General features: G+C 40.0%; 1 protein-coding gene across 1 annotated transcript in view; it reads right to left on the bottom strand.

Annotated features, from left to right (window-relative positions):
• Window positions 1-2264: 2264 nt before the first annotated feature.
• The window catches only part of LOC123262279 (coiled-coil domain-containing protein AGAP005037-like), a 338268-nt gene continuing 324106 nt past the window's right edge, over window positions 2265-16426 (bottom strand). The window contains exon 6 of the mRNA XM_044724464.1: window positions 2265-3967. Coding sequence (XP_044580399.1) covers window positions 2870-3967 — 1098 coding nt within the window. The 3' untranslated portion in view covers window positions 2265-2869. The remainder of the gene's footprint in view (window positions 3968-16426) is intronic.

Raw genomic sequence — 16426 nt, 5'->3', positions numbered from 1 at the left:
GTTACAGGGATGGCCTTCAGAGGGTCAACCGTTTCCCTAATTTTTTTCTTATTTACACTATTATTAATTTATATTTATTAAAATTTTCTACACTATTCTTAATTCAAATTTATTAAAATTTATTTTCTATTTTTTAGTTTGATTTTCTATAATAAGCGTGTTTTTTAATTTTTTAAACTATTATTCATTTTTTATTTTTTTGTTTGGATAATTACAGAAGCGTGATTTTATTTTTTTTAATCTACTATCAATTCCGTGATTACTATTAGTAATTATAATTATGGCTATTGCCTTGACTATAGTGCCACGCCGAGTGCTCGAATCAGAAAGGTACGCATGCGTAAGACCACCGTGCTTGCCTTATCTCTCTTGCTGTCACGCAAAGGATGCGTGAAAAAATCATTCAATCCTGATGATCCTAATCAAGATAATGAAAAAATTTTATCAAAATAGTGTATCGCCATCGGTCCTCGATAAGTCTACGGAGTTTAAATGAAATCTGACCGTTTGAAGTGGGTTAAAATCAAGTCCAAAGGAGTCGATTACAAACATATAAACATACAAACAAACATACAGGTGAAGCTAATAAAAAGCGTGTAAAATAGCGTGTAAAAATGATTTTGCCTAAATACGTTTAATCATATATAAGTTATATATAACTATATATAATTACATGTAACGGTATGAAATTATATATAATGGCTCCTAATTTAATATATGGTTATTTTATGAATATAATATTCGATAAGGTCGTATCAAATTCTTTATGTCTAATTAAAATACAAAAAAAAATAATTGCTGATAATTTCACGACTATAACTTTAACGCGGTCATCCATCCAAATACTACACTGAGAGAAAAATATGGTCAACTGAACTAGGAAAATCTAGTTAAATAGCATCACCACTATTTAATTGCAGTTCTTGTACCTAACATTATTTATTATATTGAACCCCAATAGATAGTTACTTAAACTATTTTCAGTTAAATATCAGTTTAATAGCCATCTTGATTAATTTTAACTCAGAAAACAGAAAAAATAATTCGTATAGCTCGACCCGGGAATCGAACTCGGATGTTTTGGTTCCGCACTAAGGGCTCTTCCAGTTTAGCTATTTGAGACGTTGTCCGTAAAAACCTTTCAGTCACCTAATAACTTTTTGTTTAACACGATAACAAAAACATATTTATTAAAATATAGTCGATATAACTATTTATCAATAGTTACTTAAACTAATGCATTCAGAAAACTATATTTTCATAATTGTGATGTTATGATTCAGTTAACTATGCACTTTTCTCTCAGTGTAACCATATTCAATGCTAGGTAATAAATGTTAATGGCATTTTGATTATTCTACGCCAATGAAATGGTAACCCTGTTTAAAATTTCCAATAGGATCCCATCAAAAGCGACAAAAGTCACTTAGATACCCATAAATTTTATTAGGTTCTAAGTGGCTTTTGTCGTTTTTGATGGGATCTTATTGGAGCTTTTCAACAGGGAAAACACTATTAATAACACCAACTACGGAAATAATGAAAGTATAAAACAATGAGCAAATTCGCGAATAATAGGTCAACTTATAGATAAGTAATGACTCAAGAATCATTTCAACAACCGAAGAAACCCCTCGACTACCACAGAAACCCGGACCTCGTAATTCTAATATATTTGTAACAAAGGGGGGGGTGGGGAGGGGTTTGACCTCCCAAGCTCGGTTTCACCTCAGACCTCGTAACTATGAATATATTCACTCCCGGTCCCTACCCGGATAACGGAGCAGTTCACATGGTATCAGCTATTTATGGAATTAGTTACTAGCACACCACGTGCTCTATGAAAGCTCGAGATCAATTTTCTAACTTTTTTTAGGGAAGTAGAATCTAAAGTACTCCATACCATTCCAGCGTTACCACCAAACTCTTTAACGATGCCCCTACCTACACTCACTTAATATGTACTCCTTTGCCACTCACTCGATCTCACTCTCGCATCTCCATCTAGCCACTTACCTACACAGCTGAATATATATTCTACATCGCACTGAACTCACATGTAATTCAGCACTACGCACAATGCATACTATAATTAATAAAGTATCACGTACCTGATACAACCTACCCACTCACTTAGTGATTCTCAATCCAAACATACTCAACAATCAGTCGCTGGAATGCTACATGAATATTTGATGTTACAATTGATGCATGTTCTTCGGAGGAGTTGCAGTTTGATTGATAATAATAAAACAATTGATATCTTTTCGATGAGACAACGTTTTTTATTACCATGTTAAATTCTGCCAACATGTACGATTTGAAATTACCGTGTAGTTTGTTGATATTATTATTGTGATCTATTAATACATAAACAATTCGATTTATCAAATTTTACCATAAAAATGTACCATGTGTTTTAGAAATGTTTATATTTCAAAGTTTTTGAAATTTAAACTTACATTGAATTTAATTAAAATGGAAAAGTTCAAGTCATTTATTTGTTCTTAGAATTCCAGTTTTTGCAGGTTGCTGATTACTTAAAAAATTACTAATAAGACTTATTTAATCAACATAAATGATAAAATAATAATTTTTTAAATGATTCTACTAACAATACATATATAAAAAGTTAGTTAATTATGAAAAACACCATTTGGTTATAAATAAACCCTAGTATAAATAGGAACATAATTTTGACCTCCTATATGATCATTTATCACTTAGCAATTTGGTTTTTTTCACAGTGTATTATAAGTTTATGTTGGTTTTAACAGTAATATACTAACTGTAAAATTTACTAACTATAAAAAATAATCCACAGATAAATATTAATATTTTTAATCAGCTTGAAGACTACAATAATCAGTCACAGTATGTCAGTTTCATAAATTTTATTGGATGATGCTTGTTCTTCAACTGCAGAAATTACGAGAGAATGATGTGATTCAATTTTCGATGATAATTGTGGTTCTGGATAATCTTTACATGTCAGGCTTGTTAGTGACCCAGAATTCATAGTACACAGACCAAGGCCCATTTTCGCCAAAATGTTACTTTCAGATCCCGTTTTCTTCAAAAGATCAGGTGACTCTGTAGGTGTTGTTAGCGAAACAGCCGTATTTCTTTGGAGTTGTTGTAATCGAGCGTATTGTTCTTGAAGAGTTTTTTGTTTTCGAAGAAGCTCTTTGTGACGTAATTCCAGTTGATCCTGTCTATCTTTTTTATTTTGTGAACCATCTTGGGAATTGATGCTTTCACATGAACTAGAATCTGATGTAGTGTGTACATTGCTTACTTGAGTCTGATTGAGCACTTGTTCTTGAACTATGTGAGTTGGAAAACGTATAGATAGTTCAGTGATTTCTTTAGCATGGCGATTTCTGTATGAAATACTTGCGGAGTTTTTTGGAGGTAATTGAGGGCTCGTAGGACTTATTGATGGTGATTTTGAACTGGTTCTAGGTGGTGGAGGAGGAGGAACTCGCTTCAGTGTTGCTAGTGGCAAGAATTCGACGTTTCTTTCGGGTAGTGGTGGTTTTTCAAATGTATTAATACTTTCAGAATCATCTACATTTGTTGTCGGAGGAGACGTATCAGTATCAGAACCAGACGGATAAGAGTGAAGTCTTCGAAGTGTACTAATCGTATTCTGCGTCTTGATTGTTAAAGTATTTAAAGAATCCATACTTTTTTTTCGATCATTATTCGTTATTTTTTTTAACTTTGTAGATGGTGCATGTTTTGAAACGATTATAGGTGATGGTAAATATTCGATATGTTGAGTGGCATTGGAAGTTTGGTTTAATTGTGATGATGGTCTTGAATAAGTTTGGAGTTCATTTAACAAAGCGTCGAGTGTGTTCTCCGAACGCTGCTGATTGAAGTTGGAAAGCGTGGAGATGGGTGCTCCTCGGATGATGTCTGACGATTCCGACTTATGTTCCGCTGATAGCGAGGCAGCTGTCTGTTTTACACATAAATTATATAATTAGTATATTATTTGTAATTAAAATTAGAGTATCTTACATTAATAAACTACTTTTCGTTAATTGAAACCATGCAGAAGAATTTCACAATAATTTATTTTAGTTTCGACATGTAGTTATTAATAAAATAAATGTTTTAATAAGAAGAGAGTGGACAGGAATTTTTGAAAGAGTTGAATTCTAATACTGAATAATTTTGGGTAGCTCAATTGAGGAGTTTTCGACGAAATACTGAAAGATTAGAGTTCAGAATCAATCAAAATAAAACGACTTGTGAATCAGCGCGGGATAAGTTTTTTTTAGGTATATTTCATAGAAATCTATCTATTGCATTGCTCCTTATGACGGAATCAAATTAAAATTTTGTCTCATTATCTTTTAAATAGTAGAGTAAAGCTAAAAAAAATCAGTAGTTGAAAAATCTCCAAATAAGTGTTTTACGGAACAATTTAGACTCTTGATCGTGTTTTCGAGCTGAAAAAGCTTAAAATTTGTACTCGGTGGAATTTAGAGCCGTTCGCTTTGAAAATAGAGGGAAGTAGCAGGGATGGCCTGAAGGGTCTACCGTTTTAATAATTTTTCGATAAGTTCATGTGTTGGTTGTGTTAGTTTGAAAGTTATTGACGAAAAAGGCGCTCCAGAAAATATTATCAATGATTAGCGATAATCGACCTCAAAATAAGAATTTATTGAGGTCCCTACTTATTTATTTTGTTGTAAAATCAGTGCTTTACAAGAAAAATAGAAGAAACTAAAAAAAGAAATTAAATTGGAGTGAAAATTGACTTAAGCATTTTTTAGAGGTGAAACAGTTTCGAGATTATAAACTAGCTATAGTTACTTTCAAAGAATAAAGATTTGCTTATAATCTCCACCTATGGCTGATGAAGTAACATTGGATGTCGCGGAGTTATAGATAATTGAAACAAAAATTGTGAATTTACGTGATGATAAAATGAGAAATTTTCAAATTTATTCAGCGAGTATTTAAAATTGAAATTAAGAGCCGATTTTTTGTGAGAATTTTTTTTTTCTATGTGTTTACTACAATGTTTCGTGAATGGAGGAAGAAAAAAAATAATCGTCTAAAACGAAGCACCCTACTACCATACAGACTGTATTAAAATTGAAGTAATATAGTGTGGTATAGAATTTAACATGTAATTTACACGCGCAACAACGTGTCGAATAGTCTCAGCATTAAGTTGAACCAAGTCAAAATTAAGATTTTTTTTTCGACACGAGGTTATCCAATACTCACAAATGGCTGAGCTTTGGGCCATGCCTTGCCCAATAGTTACTTTTGCGGTGTTTAAAATCCGGTGTTAAACCGGTGTAATATCGGTGTAACCGGTGTAATACCGGTGTAACAGTAGAATAAATTTACACCGTATCGGAGTATGAATATTACATGATCCATAAAACACAATTAATATTCAATATTTATCAAAATGAGACAAGTAACATTTATTTAAGAATTTTCATTTTACTAAATTACGCAGAAATCGATTTAATGAATATTATACAACAAGTTAAATAGTATTTACAATATTAAATGTTTAGGAACAATATTGTAATTATAATTATTTTTATATTTTTTACAGCTGTGCAAAAATAAATTATCTATATGAAAATCATTTAAAAAACGTTCAAAATTGTCGTAAAATTATTCTAAAAATGTTTCAAATTTGTTGTAAAAACACTCTAAAACTGTCTAAAAAATGTTCCAAAATTGTCTCAAAAATATCCGAAAAATGTCTCAAATGTATTCAAAATTTGTTCTCAAATAGTTAAAAAAATGTTTTAAGATTATTCAAAAAAGGTTCCACATAAGATTTAAGGACAAAATTTCAACTAAATTGCTTCAAATAAATTGCATTGATTCTAAAATTATTTTAGAAGTATTCTGAAAATCTTAAAAAAAATACTTAAAAGTTATGGTTGAGGTTGGCAATAGCCTGGTCGGCTCGGTGCTCGCTTTTCGAAAGAGTGGAACCCGGGTTCGATCCTAGCACGCACCAATATTTTTCAGTGATTATAATTAAAAATATGTGCGTTACGTTACGTTGCCAGCCTTTGGAAGTGACAGAGATAGCCGGGCGGCACACGTCTGACTTGGGCGATCACACATTTTAAGCAACAACTTGAATGGGTGACCACTCTAGTCAGCGTTGGCTAGCCCGAGGGATATCTGCACACTAGGAAAGGGGTCTAATGCTCCTGTGGTCGATAAAGAAGAGTTTCTTATCAATCACTGTAGACTTAACCTAGCTCCGACTGTACTAACATGGGTTTTCTCTGTGGTTTTTCCATGTTACTGTTCCAATAGCCAAGTGGTGAGGATCAGGGTAAATGCGGTACAGAAGGCACAAGTCGGTCCACAGCCGCAATGATAAGGCAGAGTTAACTAAGCAGAATGATAAGGCTTAGGGTGTAAAAGGGCGTTATTACGCCTGTACACTAGAAATCCGTATATAAATAAATAATACTTCAAAGTTATGGAATAATTACTAAAATCCACTATTTTAGAGTTTCCGATTATATATATGATGTCCTAAAATTGTCCTTTAATAATGGTGTTAAAGTAACACGGATCAAAAATTTACACCGAGAGAATTTCACACTATTATTTCACACTACACGGCCATGTAAAGTGCTCTGGGTCCATCTTTAAATCGAAATTTTTTACAGTGAATTTATTTTAATCAAAAACTTTTATTTACTTTATAATTTATTATTTTAAACTTTCTAAATTAAATGTTAACTTTTTTTGATTATTTATCTTTAATTATTAAACATAAAAAGTTTAATTATAAAAATTGTGTTACTTAAAATATTATCAACATCGGAAAATTTATAACACCGATTTAACACCGAAAAAAAATATTTACACTGCGACCGGTGTTACTGCTACACCGATTTCGGTGTTGAATTCAACACTGGAATTTTTAACACCGTACACCGCATGAACTCACACTGGTTTTTTTTTACAGTGTACATACATACGTACCAAACAATAGCTTCCCGATTTTTGAAATTTTTTAATTTTCGTAGCTAGGAGCTAAAAATCTTATAATTAGAATAATGCTTTTTTATTCATTTTTTATAGTATTGCATACAATTATTTCAATGTAAATAAAAAAAATTCGGCGTGCGCGGGAACCGAACCATGGACATGATACTTGAAATGCTAATTCTCTTACTGTTTACCAATGAGACTTACAAAGCTTGTAAAGCAAAGCTTGTAATAACTACAAGTAACGTAAATTGTATAGATGATCGATTCGTAATGTTGAATCGAACAAGAAATTTAATCGAATTTGAATTGATAAAAATTAGGAAAACGGTTGACCCTGAAGGCCATCCCTACAACTTCGCGCCAATTCTATAGCTAAACGCTTGAAATTGCACTTATGACGTTTTAAAGCTCTTAGAGCTCATAAATACAATTTGTGTATTATTTTGAGCTCTCCGAGCTCAAAAAATAGCTTTTGTATGCTTTTGAGCTCTCCGAGCTCAAAAATAGCTTTTGTATGCTTTTGAGCTCTTCGAGCTCAAAAGTTTGATAGAAGTTTGATAAAACACTATTTTTTTAATTTTCAAATCGTGATAACTTTTGAATGAATCAACCGATTTACACGCGGTTGGTGGCATTCGACGCAGTTTTTTGAGCTTCATGAAAAATCTTTAAGTTTATATTGACAGAGTAAAAAACTTCGAAGTAATTCCGAAAAAACGCTTTTTTCGGTTTTCTTTCGTCAACGATAACTCACGAAAGAGTTTTACATTCATCCACACACACACACACACACACACACACACACACACACACACACACACACACACACACACAAACACACACACACACTCAGGGCAGAAGAGATACTGCTACCGGGCGCGTCTCCCCGAGCGGATGGAAGAACGCTCGCTGTCCTTGGATGACACTTAATCTCTTAGTTGATGAGGTACAGCGGGTAGGAGCCAAGCAAAATAACCAAACAAAATACGCTCCCGTGGACAAAACTCCCCTTTAATGGGTTGGTCGCACTAACTGACCTAACAAGACGATCGTTCTCTGCTGTGACCCACTGGGAGTGACCGGAACCTGTATCGTAGTTTCCGACGATGCAGGCCACGGCTGATGTGAGCTTGCTCTACCGAGGTGTAAGTTGCAGCAGTGGATCAGGAGCCAGCCACTTCGGGCCTTGATCAGGAAGTACGCAGTGAGTGTTAGAGATCGGAATCTTCACCGCTCCGAGCGAGTCTAGTCCGTCCGTGTATTCCGGGACTGGCTAAGTGTCGGCTAGGCCTCAGGGAACTGGGGTAGGAGTACTATCTCCGAGGGTACACCCGTTCCTAGTTATGGCAACCCGCTCCACTCCGTACGATGCGCTGGTAAATTAAAAAGTATGAGTAATTCAAAGGAAACAAACAAAAGTGGAAACGGGCTACATGCCCAACAAGCAGCGATTGACGCAAGCGCTGAAATGAAGCGTTCGCAAGCGCTCAAACGCCTTGAAAAGCTGATCAGTGAGTTGAATGATTTCGTTCAACCAAAGGTCAACATTCACAAAGAGATTAAATCCAAGATGACTGGTGTAACTTACGCCCTTCAAAGGTTTGAGAAGCTGGACGAGGAGTGGCGCTCATCATTGCAGCGCATATCCCATGCTACACCGGAGAAAGACTGTCAGGCTATCGACGTGACTGACGAAGCAATGGACACCGGAGCTGAAGGTGACGGTGAATCAGTCGCGGGAGACAAAAGTGAAGCCAGCAACAAGTCAGGTAAGAGAAAAAATCGACCTTCTCCTGACCCAACAATCAGCCAAGCCATGAAGAAAAAGGATTTGAAGAAAAGCCCTCCACAAGGAGCGGCAGGGCGAAGCGACGAACAGGAAAAAGCGTCAGTCTGGCAAAAAGTTCAGTCCAAGCAAGAGCTAAAGCGACAGAAGAAAGAGATGCTCTCAAAACAGACGTCAAAGGAGCCTCGACCTGAACCCAAGCGAAAGAAACCGCGGAAATGGATCAGACCGGATGCCCTCATCATTCGGCTGACAGAGAAAGCAAAGTACGCCGAGATCCTGCGTCATGCCTCAAGGAAGGGATTTTCCCTTGGAAGTGGAAGCAGCAACGACTAGTACTACTTCCAAAAGGGAAAAAGCCACCAGAAGAACCGTCATCTTATCGACCACTTTGTATGTTAGACACGGCAGGTAAGATACTTAAGCGTATAATCCACCAAAGAATAGAAGCAGTTGTCGATCCACTCCTGGCAGACAACCAGTAGGGTTTCTCAACCCTGGACGCAATCAACTTGGTTGTTGCAACGGCCAAGGAGGCAATCGAAGGGATCAGATGGAAGGGTGGAGCGAAGAAGTACTGCCTGGTGGCCACTCTGGACATCAAAAATGCCTTCAACTCCGCCAACTGGGACTGCATTATGCAAGCCTTGGAAGAGAAAAACGTACCAGGATACCTACGTAGGATAGTGGCTAGCTACTTCACGGACAGAATCCTGAGATACGACACGAAAAATGGTCCAAAAGAGTACGGTATTACCGGAGGTGTACCCCAGGGTTCTGTTCTGGGTCCACTTCTGTGGAATGTCATGTATGATGGCCTGCTGAGACTGACTCTTCCAAGAAGTGTCAAGCTTGTTGCATATGCAGACGATGTAGCTGTCGTAATCGTTGCGAAACACCTAGATGAGATAAACCACATGTTCAGTATCACCTTTGAGAAAGTTAACCGGTGGATGGATTCAATGAATCTACAACTGGCTAAACAGAAGACTAAGGCTGTGCTTATTACCAGCAGAAAAGTGATAGAGACCATAAAACTGAAAGTCGGAGAACAAAAAATCACATCACAACCATATATCCGATAGCTTGGAAGGATGCTTGATGCCCGACTCAACTTTAAGCAGCAAGTCGAACACGTGAAGGCAAAAGCATCAGCAGTGGTAGCTAGCTTAGCACGACTGATGCCAAACGTTGGAGGCCCAAAGCAGAGCAGAAGACTACTACTATCATCTGTAGTCACATCAGTGCTCACTTACGGAATATCTATCTGGGCGGACGCACTAGAAAAGCAAGAATCATGGAGAAAGGCTGGACCAGTCTACCGTCTGAGTGCCTTAAGAGTAGCAAGTGCCTTCCGCACAATATCTATGGAAGCAGTGTGTGCCATCTCCGGAACTTTGCCTCTCAGAGTCTTAGCTGAGGAAAGACGGATCCTTTACCAACAAAAGAAGTCGACCACACTAAGCGCTGAGGAGCTTGGAACAGAAGAGCGGCAGAGGAGCATAAGTAGATGGCAACTACAGTGGGATGCCACAGTGAAGGGTAGGTGGACGCATCGTCTCATACCAAGGATCAACGTTTGGCTAAACCGGAGTCACGGTGAGGTCAACTATTATCTTACACAGATATTATCAGGACACGGCTGTTTCCGGGCGTATCTCCACCGCTTCAAGCATGATGATTCCCCGGAGTGCCCGTCCTGCTCAGGAGTCAATGAAGATGCAGAGCACGTTTTCTTTGAGTGCCCACGTTTTTACCCACAGCGAGATGAGCTGGAGAATATCCTGACGAGGAAAATCCAACCAGAGACAATAGTAGCAGCAATGCTGTCATCAGAAGCTGCCTGGAACGCCACAAGCGCTTTTGCTACAAAAGTGCTTACCGAGTTGCGATCCATTAAGAGGAAAAGAGCGAAAGACAGAATCTAGAAGAAAGAAATAACATCTTAGCCACCAGAAGGAAGAGCGGCAGCTAATTCCTCCCCCCGCGAAGAAATGCCTTACGGCGGTACCATGGGGGATCAGAGGATAGAAGAGAAAGGGGTTGTAGGGTTAAGTGGGTAGGGGCGTCAGCGTCGAGTTTTAGTATAACGCTGCGTCGAGTCGCCACATATCCAGGCCAAACAGCTACGCCTGGAATCCGTAAAAAGGATTCCCCCCCCTAAAGAGAAAAAAAAAAAAAAAAAACACACACACACACACACACACACACATATACATACATACATACATATATGCATACAGACATACAGACACCATCGCGGGAATAGTCAGGGAAGCTTCCTAGGACCTCGAAACGTCGAGATTCGATGAAAACTCGATTTTCGTAAAACGGGGTGAAAACAATAACTTCCCGATTTTTGAAAATCTTCGATTTTCTTAGCGGAAAGTTAAAAATTAGGAAAATGGTTGACCCTAAAGGCCATCTCTGCAACTTCCCGCTAATTCCATACTTAACCATTGAAAACACACTAATAACGTTTTTAAGCTCTTCGAACTCAAAAATATTTATTTCGTGTCATCTTGAGCTCTCCGAGCTCAAAAGTCTGATAGAAGTTTAATAAAACACTATTTTTTGAATTTTTAAACCGCAATAATCTTAGAACGAATAAACTAATTTTCACACGATTGAAAGCATTCAACGCAGTTTTTGAAGCTTCATAAAGGACTTTTAAGTTTAAATTGATCGAACTAGGAATTTTAAAATAATTCCGAAAAAACACTTTTTTCGGTTTTCTTTCGACAACGAAAACTCACGAACGAATCAACCGATTTTGACAGGACTAGCGGCGATCGAGGTGGTTTTTTGATGTTAAGAGCTCATAAGTTTTTGGAATCGATCGGTAAAGCCGATTAAAAGTTGTTCTAAGAAATCCACATTTGAAAAATTTTTAACTTCCCGCTAAGAAAATTAAAAATTTTCAAAATTCGGGAAGTTATTGGTTTTACCCCGTTTTTCGAAAATCGAGTTTTCATCAGATCTCGAAGTTTAAAGGTCCTATAAAGCTTTCCTGACTATTCCCGCGGTGATGTCACGGTGCGTGTGTTTTTTTTTTATTTATTTTTTTTTTTTTTTTAGGGGGAGGATCCTTTTCGCGGATTCCAGGCATAGCTGCTTGGCCTGGATATGTGACGACTCGACGCAGCGTCATACTAAAACTCGACGCTAACGCCTCTACTCACTAAACCCTAAACCCCTTTTCTTCTTTCCTCTAATCCCTCATGGAAACCGCCGTCAGGCATTACTTCGTGAGGGGAGGAACTAGCAACTGCTCTTCCTTTTGGTGGCTAAGGTGTTAATATCCTTCCTTCTTGCTTCTGGTATTTGTTCTTCTTCTTTCGGTGGAACGAAAGTCTTTGAGGACTTCTGTTGCAAACGTATTGGTAGCATTCCAGGCAGCTTCTGATGACAACATTGCTTCCACTAGTGAATCTGGTTGCATTCTCTGGTTCAGGATCCTCTCCAACTCTTCACATTATGGTTCGAAACGAGGACAAACAAAGAAGACGTGCTCCACATCTTCATCAACTCCTGGGCAGGACGGGCACTCTAAAGAATCATCGTGCTTAAAGCGGTGCAGATACTCTCGCAAATACCCGTGTCCCGACACCATCTGTGTGAGATAGTAATTGACCTCGCCGTGATTCCGGCTAAGCCAAATGATCCGAGGTATGAGGCGGTGCGTCCATCTACCCTTCTCTGCAGCATCCCATTGTAGTTGCCATCGGCCTATGCTGTTCTGCCGTTCTTCAATTCTAAGTTCTTCAGGGCTCAGTGCAGTTGACCTTTTTCGTTGGTAAAGGGCCCGTCTTTTCTCTGCTAGAACTTTAAGAGGTAGTGTTCCGGCAATGACGCACACTGCTTCTTCTGATATTGTGCGGAAGTCACTAGCTATTCGTAGGGCACTCAGTCGATATACTGGTCCAGGTTTTCTCCATGATTCTTGAGTTTCCAGTGCATCAGCCCAAATGGATATTCCGTCAGTGAGCACTGATGTGACTACTGATGACAATAATAGCCTCCTGCTCTGCATTGGGCCTCCGATGTTAGGCATCAGCCGTGCGAGACTAGCCCTCACTACTGACGCTTTGGCACTGACGTGTTCCACCTGCTGCTTGAAATTGAGTCGGGCATCCAGCATCACTCCCAGATAACGGATAAATGGTTTTGATGTGATTTCTTGCTCTCCGTCTCTCAACTTGATAGTTTCTACCGTTTTTCTACTGGTGATGAGCACTGCCTCGGTTTTATGATTGGCTAGTTGCAAGTTCACCATGTCCATCCACAAATTGACTCGTCTGAATGTAATATCAAATGCCATTTCTATATCTTCGAGGTGCTTTGCGACGATCACGACAGCTACGCCATCCGCATATGCTACAAGTTTGACTCCCGTAGGCAATGCTATTCTCAGGAGGCCATCATACATGATGTTCCATAGCAGATGACCTAAGACTGATCCCTGTGGCACTCCTCCGGTGATTTCGTACACTTCCGTACCGTTCTTCGTGTCATATTTCAGGACCCTATTCGTAAAGTAGCTCGCTACCATTCTGGGAAGGTATCCTGGTACGTTTTTTTCTTTTAGAGCCCGCATGACGCAGTCCCATTTAGCGGAGTTGAAGGCATTCTTGATGTTCAAAGCAGCCACCAAGCAGTATTTCTTCTTTCCACCCTTCCATATCGTTCTGGCTATTGCATCCTTGGCTATATCAACAACCAATTTGATCGCATCCAGAGTTAACCGTCCTTTTCGGAAACCAAAATGGTTCTCTGCCAGGAGTGAATCGACTACAGCCTCTATTCTCTGATGGATTATGCGCTCGAATATCTTGCCCGCTGTGTCTAACATGTAGAGTGGTCGGTAGGATGACAGTTCTTCCGGTGGCTTTTTCCCTTCCAGAAGTAGTACTAGCCGTTGCTGTTTCCACTTCTGGGGAAGTCTGGGGAAGAGTGGTCTAAACGACGAAGGTGTTATGGGGGTTCCCTTACCTTTGTCTAAGAGAACCAATCTCTGCCGTTTCCAGACCGCGGAAAAGGTGCCAGTTGCCAAGCATGCGTTGTAGGTGTTCAGGAGTAAGTTTGGGTATTCCAGGGCTATAATCTTGATCACCGGTACCGGGATGCCATCAGATCCAGGTGCCTTTCCTCTTTTGAGTGACTTGGCCGCGTCTTGTAGTTCCTTAGTTGTGAAGGGCGTTACTTCGTTGTTTTTAGTGTAGTGTTTCTTCTCCCGCGGCGGGTGTTTGGGGAAAAGCTCCGCTACGAATTCTATCCATTAAGGCTGGAGACTTCGGCGCCTCTGGTGAAGCCTTTCCAAGTAGTTTGGCGACAATTTGGTAGGCTTTACCCCAGATGTCATTGTCGAGATCGTTGTAGATCTCTTCCCACAACTTTGCTTTACTTGCTTTGATGGCTCGATTTAGCGTCTTTTTGGCCTGCTTGTACTCTTTTGAATACAAGTCCTGGCTTGGGGAGCGTTTGGCGGCTCTCGTTGCGCGGCGACGTAGTTGATGGCACATTTTGCGAAGTTCCGCTATGTCTGTTGACCACCAGTACGCCGGCCTGTGAAAACTCCGGTTTTTCAACCGCGGCATAGAGGCGTCACATGCGGCGGAAATCTCCTTCATCGTATTTAGTACTGTTCTTTCTGTCTGGCTGCAAATATCCGGAGTCGGGTTGTTCTGAAGGATAGACCAGCTCCGTGCAAGTGAAGCTCGCAGTGCCTCTGGATCAAGCTTCCTGACATTCCACTTTCGCTTAGAAAGGTCGTGTTGTGATAGCGGAGCAGATGCCAATCCAACGTTAAATTTCACGAACTGGTGATCACTGCCACTGTATTTTTCGGATACTGTCCAGTTTTCAATCATGTTGGCAATTTTTGGAGTCGCCAACGAAATGTCGAGGATGGATTCTTGGTACCCCGGTCTTCTGAAAGTCGTGGTGCTCCCAGTATTTAGCACTATGAGGTCGAGTCTAGCCAAGACGTCAGCTACCTCGTTGCCTCTGGTGTCGCAGAAATCAGCGCCCCATTCAGCCGATTTAGCATTGAAGTCACCAGCTACGATAACTTCGCCGTCGAACTTGGTGATCACATCCTGTATATTTGCCAGTTTCTGTCGGAACACACTAATCCCTTCGTTAGGTGAGAGATAGACGCTCATGAAGTAGGTTATGGGGGTTTGAATCCAGACAAAACCTGCTCCACTTCCGCTGTTGATGGTGGTAACGTTCTTTGTATTTGCAATCCAGATTGCCGCCGTGCCAGTTTTGTCTGCGAACCATGCTCTATCTTGGAGGTTTAGATATTGCTCACAGATGAAGCAAACGTCGATCTTCTCTTCAAAGACTCGCTGGCGAAGTAAATTTTGCGCCAACGCACATCTATTTAGGTTTCCTTGAAGTATGCGTGTCATTTCTGCCCTTTCGTAGCTTCGGCAAGTGCGGTGCGGAATACCTTACAAGCCCCGGAGCCTGGAATATGACATAAGCTATCTGGAGCTTCTTGTTCCTGTGTACAGAGGAAGCACTTTGGCTGTTCAACGCAGTCTGCAGCTTTGTGGTTTCCTCCCCCGCATTTAAAGCAGCACTTGCTTCTGTCAGGCCCCTTGCAAGAGTTCGTCGCGTGCCCGTATCCGAGGCATCTGATACAGCGTGTTACTTTTACAACTGGTCTAATGCGGCAGTTGACCCATCCGATCATTATACGAGCCTTGTCAAGGATTTTGAACGCGCTAGCCTCGTCTATCTCGCAGAAGGCTGCCCGGTTGCCCCGTCGAGTAGGCTTTGTCAAATTTACCCGTTTGATCTCCAGGCTGTCGGTGAAGTCACGTTTGATTGCTTCGCGGACGTCGTTCTCAGTAGTGATGGCATCCAAGTCCAGGATCTCGATCGTTGCTTTTGGTGTAAGCGTTCTGACTGTACCGAGGTTAGCAGTTGCTGTTTTTATCGCAGCCGTGAAAGCGGTAGTGTCTTCAGTCTTGCGACCTATTTCTAGAAGAACGCCCCCTCGCTCCGTTTGTTTGATAGACTTTATGTCTACTCCAGTCTCTGTCGGATTAACCTTGGCTTTGATTTCCTTGAGGAGATCGGCGTATGTTCGCCTTTCAGCTGGTTGGACAAGCACAGCTTTAGTTTTTATCTTCTTCCTCCTCGGTTTCTTGGAGCCAACATTGCTTGGCTGGTTTTGGGCTGTAGCAGATTGAGCCACTGGCTCCTGTTCTTCCTTTTTCTTGTTTTTCCGAGTCATTTTGGTCCAAGTATCACCCCGGGCTATCTTCTTATGTGCTGGCTTATCAATTTCCGAGGAAGGGCTGGGCGTGGATAGCGGCCTCTTCTTGTTTTTCTCTTCTCTATGCTGTGTTTTCTCAGGAGTGACCGAAAACGTCTGGGATTTTTTGTTCAGATCCGGAGATGTTTGCGTGGTTCTCGCCGACTTCGTTGCTGGTTTGTTGGCCAACTTATATGCCGTGGCAATGGACGCTACTATTTTTCTGAGTTCATGGTGGAGATTTCGTTTATCCTTTATGAACTCAGCTAATTCTTTGATCTTGCTACCGAGCCGTTCCATTGGCGATTGTTGACCGGTGACAGTCGGTAGAGAGTTTATCCTCCCTCGACATGTGTTAGTGT

The sequence above is a fragment of the Cotesia glomerata genome, linkage group LG3, assembly GCF_020080835.1.
Source record: "Cotesia glomerata isolate CgM1 linkage group LG3, MPM_Cglom_v2.3, whole genome shotgun sequence".
NCBI classification, from domain to species: Eukaryota; Metazoa; Arthropoda; class Insecta; order Hymenoptera; family Braconidae; genus Cotesia; species Cotesia glomerata.
This window is presented reverse-complemented; position numbering and strand designations above follow the sequence as displayed.